This window comes from Lucilia sericata, unplaced genomic scaffold (genome assembly GCF_015586225.1).
Source record: "Lucilia sericata isolate MDLA Ls3-8-SP2 unplaced genomic scaffold, ASM1558622v1 Contig002446F_arrow, whole genome shotgun sequence".
Lineage (NCBI taxonomy): Eukaryota > Metazoa > Arthropoda > Insecta > Diptera > Calliphoridae > Lucilia > Lucilia sericata.
Window position 1 is genome coordinate 37,198 of NW_023996233.1, and position 8,771 is coordinate 45,968.

Genomic DNA, 8,771 nt, shown 5'->3' on the forward strand with positions numbered 1-8,771 from the left:
CAATCTCTGATCACTTCTGCTTTTTATAAAAATTCAATATTATGAACCAAAATGTCGACCAAACCTAAAAACCCTTATAACTCGGTAAATACTAGGTCTTTTTGAGTAAATAAGCTGTGATCATTTTTACTTTTTACAAAAAACAATATTTTGAACCAAAATGTTTATCAAAACTAAAAACCCTTGTAACTCGGAAAATACTGGGTTTTTTGAGAAAATTAGCTCAATCTGTGATCACCTATACTTTTTCTAAAAACTCAATATTTTGAACCAAACCTAAAAACCCTTATAACTCGGTAAATACCAGGTTTTTTGAGTAAATAAGCTCAATCTGTGATCACTTCTACTTTTTATAAAAATTCAATATTTTGAGTCTAAATGTCGACCAAACCTAAAAACCCTTATAACTCGGTAAATACCAGGTTTTTTGAGAAAATAAGCTCAATTTGTGATCACTTCTACTTTTTACAAAAATTCAACATTTTTGGATCAAAATGTCGACCAAACCTAAAAACCCTTATAACTCAGTAATTACTGGGTTTTTTGAGAAAATAAACTCAATCTGAGATCACTTCTACTTTTTCTAAAAATTCAATATTTTGAACCAAAATGTCGACCAAAAGTAAAAACCACTGTAACTCAGTAAATACTGGGTTTTTTTTGAGAAAATAAGCTGAATCTGTGATCACTTCTTCTTTTTCGAAAAAATCAATATTTCAAACCAAAATGTTTACCAAACTTAAAAACCCTTATAACTCGGTAAATACTGGGTTTTTTGAGAAAATAAGCTCAATCTGTGATCACTTCTACTTTTTACAAAAATTCAACATTTTTGGATCAAAATGTCGACCAAACCTAAAAACCCTTATAACTCGGTAAATACTGGGATTTTTGAGAAAATAAGCTCAATTTGTGATCTCTTCTACTTTTTACAAAAAGTCAACATTTTTGGATCAAAATGTCGACCAAACCTAAAAACCCTTATAACTCAGTAAATACATGTTTTTTTAGGAAAATAAGCTCATTCTATGATTACTTCTACTTTTTATAAAAATTCAATATTTTGAGCCAAAATGTCCACCAAACTTAAAAATCTGTGATCACTTCAACATTTTCTAAAAATTTAATATTTTGAACCAAAGTGTCCAACAAACCTAAAAACCCTTATAACTCGGTTAATATTGGGTATTTTGATAAAATAAACTTAATCTATTGCTCTTTACAAAAAAGCAATTTTGAACCAAAATGTCCACCAAACCTGAAAACCCTATAACTTAGTAAATACAAAGTTTTTTGAGAAAATAAGTTCAATCTGTGATCACTTGTAATTTTTATAATAATTCCATATTTTGAACCAAAATGTCCACCAAACCTAAAACCCTTATAACTCGGTAAATACTAAGTTTTTTGAGAAAATAAGCTCAATATGTTATCAGTTCTACTTTTTATAAAAATTCAATATTTTGAACCAAAATGTCGACCAAACCTAAAAACCCTTATAACTCGGTAAATACTAGGTTTTTTGAGTAAATAAGCTCAATCTGTGATCACTTCTACTTTTTATAAAAATTCAATATTTTGAGCCTAAATGTCCACCAAACCTAAAAACCCTTATAACTCGGCAAATACTGGGATTTTTGAGAAAAAAGGCTCAATTTGTGATCACTTCTACTTTTTATAAAAATTCAACATTTTTTATAACTCAGTAAATACATGGTTTTTTAGGAAAATAATCTCAATCTGTGATCACTTCTACTTTTTATTAAAATTCAATATTTTGAACCAAAATGTCCAACAAACCTAAAAACACTTATAATTCAGTCAATACTGGGTTTTTTGAGAAAATAAGCTCAATCCGTGATCACTTTTATTTTTTCAAAAAATTCAATATTTTGAACCAAAATGTAAAAACCATTATAAATCAGTAAATACTGGGTTTTTTGAGAAAATAAGATCAATTGTGATCACTTCAGCATTTTCTAAAAATTTAATATTTTGAACGAAAATCTTGACCAAACCTAAAAACCCTTATAACTCGGTAAATACTGGGATTTTTGAGAAAATAAGCTCAATCTGTGATCACTCCATCATTTTCCAAAAATTCAATATTTTGAAACAAAATGTCGACCAAACCTAAAAACCCTTATAACTCAGTAAATACTGGGTTTTTTGATCACTTGTACTTTTTATAAAAATTCCGTATTTTGAACCAAAATGTCCACCAAACCTAAAAACCCTCGGCTAATATCGGGTATTTTGATAAAATCAGCTTAAACTGTGATCACTTCTACTTTTTACAAAAAACCAATATTTTGAACCAAAATATCCAACAAACCTAAAAACCCTTATAATTCAGTAAATACTGAGTTTTTTTTTGAGAAAATAAGCTCATTCTATGATTGCTTCTACTTTTTATAAAAATTCAATATTTTGAGCCAAAATGTCCACCAAACTTAAAAACCCGTATAACTCAGTAAATACTGTTTTTTTTTAGAAAATAAGTTCAATCTGTGATCACTTCTACTTTTTATAAAAATTCAATATTTTGTACCAAAATATCGACTAAACCTAAAATCCTTTATAACTCAGTAAATACTAGGTTTTTTGAGAAAATAAGCTCAATCTGTGATCACTTCTACTTTTTATAAAAATTGAATATTTTGAGACAAAATGTCGACCAAACTAAAACCCTTATAACTCAGTAAATACTAGGTTTTTTGAGAAAATAAGCTCAATCTGTGATCACTTCTACTTTTTATAAAAATTCAGTCTTTTGAACCAAAAGGTCAACCAAACCTAAAAACCTTTATAACACGGTAAATACTGGGTTTTTTGAGAAAATAAGCTCAATCTGTGATCTCTTCAACATTTTCTAAAAATTAATTTTTTTGAGCCAAAATATCGACCAAACCTAAAAACTCTTATAATTCAGTAAATACTGTGTTTATTGAGAAAATAAGCTCAAGCTGCGATCACGTCTACGTTTTATAAAAATTCTATTTTGACCCAAAATGTCGACCAAACCTAAAAACCCAGTAAATATTAGGTATTTCAAAAAGTCAACCACACTTTTTTATATATGTATTTTGTAAACCTACTTTCAAAATCGTTTGTCACCGGCCATAACTTAACATGTAATTTAGTACATGTTATGTTGCAAAAGTAAAAACATATTGCTTGGTTTTCTGATGATTTTATATTATTTATAAACTTAAATTAACAAGAAGCTCTACTAGTACATACAAATAAAACTAATTACTCGCAAATATGTAAAAATGTACATAAAAAGGAGAGATAAGAAAGCAAATTGATTTAAACTTCATCTTCATTCAACAACATATTAGGTATGCCATCGGTAATTGGGAATACACGGCCGGTTTCTGGACATTCTAGTTGACCCTCCAAAACATCTACTTCTAATAAAAGATGGTGTAGTTTTTGCAATAGTTCTTCATTCTCAGCAATATTGGCAGGTTGTTCGGCCGGTATATCATCACCCAGTTCCACCTTAATAAAGAGGAAATACAAAATTTACTAAAAACTATTTTGAAATTTCAAAAAAATGCTAACCATTTGAGCCGCCAAATGTACAGTAGGCCAATCTAATTTGGGTAAAAGTCTTTCGATGAAGGTAGGATTAAATTCTGCCTCAATAACATCCTTTTTGGAAATCTGTGGTCGTGATAAAAATGTTACGATAGTTTTTGTTAATTTTTGGGGTTATTCTTTATACTTACGGTTAATTTTAAGGGATATCCTACTTTTACCCCTTTAATAGCTTTGGAGGTGAGAAAATTATAGGTGCTTAATTTCATTTTTATTTAATTAATTGCAAAAATTCAATAAAAATTAAAAAATTCTTGGAGTATTAAGACAAGCACGTTGTTGTGTAGGAAAAAATGTAAACAATTGCAAGCACAGTTGTTTAAAAATAGTAGCAAATACGAGAAAGAGGTGTTTATGTAAAAACGGCCTTATGTTAATGGAAAACGGTATTATGGTAAGGCAGTGTTTGTTATACATAACAAGAGAAATGGCTATGATTTTAAGTAAAATGAAATAATAATAATAATTTTATTTATTTATTTAATAGATTTAGAGTTATTTATAAATATTTCCCTTCATTGTTTTATCTGTTTATTGTTTTTTATTTTCATTTAAGCTTTTTTTGTTCACCTTATTAGTTTTGTAGATAATAGTGTTCTGTATAATAATCTTAGCTAGTTGTCAAAATCATTTGACATTTTAGTTAAGTTTTTTTTATTGTACAATTTGGGAGTTTTACACTAAAGAAATTTTCTTATTTTTATTAAGCAATCTGTTTTTAATTTAATGAAAATTGTTGAAAATTTTTAAAACTATAAATAGATTTTAGTATTTATCATAATTTACAACAAAATAACTTTAATATTTAAGTAAATAAAGTGTTTTCCGTAAAAAATCTAAAAAATGGAGGATATTTTCCATTGGTGTCGCGAAGGCAATTCCATACAAGTCCGTTTATGGCTTGATGAAGTGGAGCATGATATGAATTTGGGGTAAATTTACAAGAAATAGTTGGAACATTAGTGTTCTAATAAGAAATATTAATTAAAAGTGTTTTGCATGAAGCATAATTCGGACTATATTATTCTTATAAGCAAATGCATGACGTCATTGTGTGTATTTTTATAAAAATTTGATTAGCAAATGAATTTTTTTAATAGAAATTTTTATATTTGTATACAATAACAACAAGAACACCTACTTTTTTCTGTCCATAAGATGAGAGAGAATAAATAGTGATTCAATGTTAAAGAGAGTAATGTAAACAAATGAATAAGTGTTGCCGAATAATTAAACAAATTTGTTAAAATTTTTAAAAATTTATCATTATACTGATATTATTAATTTATAAAAGTGAAATAGAACTTTTTTAATTAATAGGTTTTATTATAAATCCTTTAAAGTTATTAAATTTTAATTTTTTATTGTTCTTTAGTGATGATCATGGCTTTAGTCCTTTACATTGGTGTGCCAAAGAGGGTCATAGCAAATTAGTGGAGACTTTATTGCAAAGAGGAGCTCGTGTAAATGCCACCAATATGGGTGATGACATACCCCTACACTTGGCAGCAGCCCATGGTCATCGGGATGTAGTACAAATGGTATTTAGGCAACATATTCAAAATCTTTATTCAAATTAAGGAAATAACAAATTTTCATTATAGCTCCTCAAAGAACGCTCCGATGTTAATGCTGTCAATGAACATGGCAACACACCCTTGCATTATGCCTGTTTCTGGGGTTACGATATGATTTGTGAAGATTTAGTAAATGCCGGAGCCTCTGTTACCATTGCCAATAAGGATGATGACACTCCCTTGGACAAGGCCAAGCCTGGTTTGGCTAAACGTTTACAAGATTTGGCCGAACGTAATGGTCAAGAAATGAAAAAGATTAGTTTCAAAGAACAAAGTTGGTTGGGCTTTAAGACACGTTCACGTGATGCTACCTTGTCACGTTTCAAAGGTATCAGTATGGGTGATTTGGATTTGCATACGAAATTGGCGGTAACACCTTCGGGAGAAACATGGCGTGGCCGTTGGCAAAAGAATGATGTCATAGCTAAGATTTTATCGGTTAGACAATGTACATCGAGAATATCCAGAGATTTTAATGAAGAGTTTCCCAAATTGAGAATATTTTCACATCCCAATATATTGCCGATTATAGGAGCAAGTAATTCACCGCCAAATTTGGTCGTAATTAGTCAGGTGAGTGGGGAAAAGTGGTATTATTAAAGAATAAACATGAGTTTTTGGTGGAAATTTGGGGATTTGGTAAAAACATGAGTTAATGAGTATTTTTGGGTGAAAACTTTAGTTTTCAGTGAATTTTTTCTTGATTTTGGAGATTTTACTGAACTTTTTGATAACATAGTATAAAATTATAATTAATTTTTATTTATAGTTCATGCCCCGAGGTTCATTATTCAATTTACTGCATGGAGCCACCGGTGTAGTAGTAGACACATCACAGGCAGTACGTTTTGCTTTAGATATAGCTAGAGGTATGGCTTATTTACATTCTTTGGAAAGAATTATACCCACTTATCATCTGAACAGTCATCATGTTATGGTAATTAATTAAATAATTCCCAAATAAAACAAATACAAATTTGAAAACTTTAAACTTTTTCTATTTTCCCACAGATCGATGAAGACTTAACCGCCCGCATTAATATGGGTGATGCCAAATTCTCCTTCCAAGAAAAAGGACGCATTTATCAACCAGCCTGGATGTCGCCAGAGGCCTTACAGCGTAAACCCACCGATCGCAATTGGGAGGCCAGTGATATGTGGAGTTTTGCCGTCTTATTGTGGGAATTAACCACACGTGAAATACCTTTTGCCGAATGGTCACCCATGGAGTGCGGCATGAAGATAGCCTTAGAAGGTTTAAGAGTTAAAATACCACCCGGTACTTCACCACACATGGTGAAATTGATAAATATTTGCATGAATGAAGATCCCGGTAAAAGACCTAAATTTGATATGGTGGTACCGATTTTAGAAAAAATGAAACGTTAAGTTTTGCCCTTTATAATAAATACTCGAAATCCTATTTAATAATTTACTTTTTCTTACCCTTTTTTCACACACACTTTGTTGTCAAAAATTAAAAAAAAAAAAAAATCTGCCAAAATGTTGTTTGTTGTTTTTAAGCCTTTTATAAAAGTGCCTTAAAAAGAGTTTAACTTGTAATTTTAATTATATATTTTTAAAAAGCAATAAATTGTAAAGCAACAAAAAACTAACTTTTTAGTTTAAGTTAAGGTGCTCGATTTATGTATGTTTTTTTTATAAATGTATTGTGTTTACTAATAACAGCAAGGGAACTTTTTCCTTTTCTAACGAAATGTATTTTTTATAAATATTATTTATACTTTTTACTACAACTACTACTACTTTATAATATAAAAATTTTATAATGTTTATTAAACCATATTTAATAAATAAATTTACGAATTTTATTTTATATTTATAACAAAATTAATTATAAATAATAACCAAAGCCTGCTTAAACAAATGTTAACTTTTATACAAATGCCCTGGACACGTGAGTATTTTGGAACAATATTTATTTATGTTTCCGCCAAAGGGAGCAAAACAAAAAAAAAAAAAAAACAACTTCCTGTTAGCTGTTACCGGGAGCTGTTGAAATATTTATATGCTCTTTTGGGTTTTTCTCTTTCCTATTGTTTGCTTTTCATTATTATTTAATGTACAATAAAGCTTTCGTTTGTTTTAAAAAAAGTGTGTAAGGGAATTTGTGTTAAGGGTTTTTATTATTGTTGTAGTTTGTTTGCGCTTTGTTGGAAAATGAGCACAACGTCCCTGACCTACTTTGTACCCGTGAGAGTTGGGGTAGAAAAGTATAATAACAACAAGAACAACAACAATGTTATTGCTAAATTGTATAGTTTTCAAAGAGTACTGAGGAAAAAAAGGGTGTGCATTGAAATATAAAGAGTTTCAGTTTATTTGGATAAAGAGTGAATCATTATAGTAAGTATTACGATTTACAGAGAATTTTTTATTAGAGAAAAGGCGAGATGTTAGTTTATGTTAAGGATACTAAAAATTGAGTTGTTATTAAACGTCAGATTTGTGTAAAAGTTGAGAAACTATAGAAAGAACACATCCCGGAATCAATTTTAAAAGTGAAAGCGAAAAGATGGACCTGAATCGATTTGACTGATTTAAAGGGTAAACGTAAAGGAGTAGTTATATTCCGAATAGCATTATGATGGGGCTGCCGATGATAACAGCTGATTCTACTTATTATATTGAAAATAGTCTGATACTTTTGCACCAGCATTCTGTTAGGAGTAGGATATTGCAAAATAGCTTCACTTATGAAGAAAGTAATAAAATTATTTGTCTTTCACTTACCTTGTTACCTCAAAGATGACTTTTGCATTCCTCCAAAGATATTCCAAACTTTTTATTATAGAAACATTTATTTTAATATACGAGCACAACACTTTTTTATACAAAACAGGCCATAGTGTATAAAATACACTTATTTTTATAGATATTTCTTAAATTTTTTATAATTTTTTTAATTTTAATACATTTTATTTATTACCTTTTATTAATAAAACTAATAAAAACCAACATGGACTCACTTAAAACACAATAACCGATTGATCGCATAAACCAAACAAGGAGACACTAATGAAAGGCTTCTAGTGGGCCGGGGTATAATAAAAACATTTTAATTTCATATTGATCTTTCTTATTTCTTTTAAACTTTTTAAATATTTTTCATAAACAAAAACACACACGGACTCTTTGAAGCAATAATAAAGGAACGGGTTTATGAACATACAAACGACCTGCCGAGAAAACCAGCGAACACAATCACTTGAAATTTCTTATAAATTAACAATTATTTTCATGAAAACCGATATTAAACTAAAAACACGTTAATAAATTTATAATTTTATCACAGCTTCAACAATTTACTTTAATAATTATAACAATTTTCACAATTTTTTCACAATTTTCTTCAAGCCACTTGCGCTTGCAATTAAATAAAAGAAGAAACTAAAGCTAAACTACTAATAAAAATAAAAAGCAAAAGAAACGGAGAAATTGCAACAACAATACACTACAAATTCATGCTAAGGAAGATGATTATTAAAGGAAATTAACAAATTACTCAAAAATTTTGCAATAAAACGGCGGGAAGGAAATACAATAACAAAACAAAAAAGTAAATGA

The 8,771-nt window shown here is 29.1% G+C and overlaps 2 protein-coding genes across 2 annotated transcripts; one reads left to right on the forward strand and one right to left on the reverse strand.

Moving 5' to 3' along the window:
• Nucleotides 1–3,177: 3,177 nt before the first annotated feature.
• Nucleotides 3,178–3,913, reverse strand: LOC119613938 (multifunctional methyltransferase subunit TRM112-like protein). The gene is made up of 3 exons (XM_037970010.1): nt 3,738–3,913; nt 3,571–3,672; nt 3,178–3,507 (listed from the first exon to the last, which is right to left on the reverse strand). Exons 1-3 carry the CDS (start codon nt 3,813–3,815, stop codon nt 3,313–3,315), a joined length of 375 nt encoding a protein of 124 aa, XP_037825938.1. The 5' UTR covers nt 3,816–3,913; the 3' UTR covers nt 3,178–3,312.
• A 327-nt stretch (nt 3,914–4,240) lies between these two features.
• Nucleotides 4,241–7,059, forward strand: LOC119613940 (integrin-linked protein kinase homolog pat-4). Its single transcript, XM_037970011.1, has 5 exons — nt 4,241–4,538; nt 4,982–5,147; nt 5,211–5,756; nt 5,953–6,120; nt 6,195–7,059. The coding sequence occupies exons 1-5, from the start codon at nt 4,450–4,452 to the stop codon at nt 6,570–6,572; spliced, it is 1,347 nt and encodes a 448-aa protein (XP_037825939.1). The 5' UTR covers nt 4,241–4,449; the 3' UTR covers nt 6,573–7,059.
• The last annotated feature ends 1,712 nt before the right edge of the window (nt 7,060–8,771 follow it).

Bases quoted from the DNA above. Each gene is read 5' to 3' on its own strand.
- LOC119613940 (XM_037970011.1), top strand. From the start codon at position 4,450: ATGGAGGATATTTTCCATTGGTGTCGCGAAGGCAATTCCATACAAGTC. The intron at 4,539-4,981 runs GTAAATTTACAA...ATTGTTCTTTAG, and splicing joins GAGCATGATATGAATTTGGG to TGATGATCATGGCTTTAGTC. The intron at 5,148-5,210 runs GTATTTAGGCAA...TTTTCATTATAG, and splicing joins ATCGGGATGTAGTACAAATG to CTCCTCAAAGAACGCTCCGA.
- LOC119613938 (XM_037970010.1), bottom strand. From the start codon at position 3,815: ATGAAATTAAGCACCTATAATTTTCTCACCTCCAAAGCTATTAAAGGG. The intron at 3,673-3,737 runs GTAAGTATAAAG...TCACGACCACAG, and splicing joins GATATCCCTTAAAATTAACC to ATTTCCAAAAAGGATGTTAT. The intron at 3,508-3,570 runs GTTAGCATTTTT...CTCTTTATTAAG, and splicing joins TACATTTGGCGGCTCAAATG to GTGGAACTGGGTGATGATAT.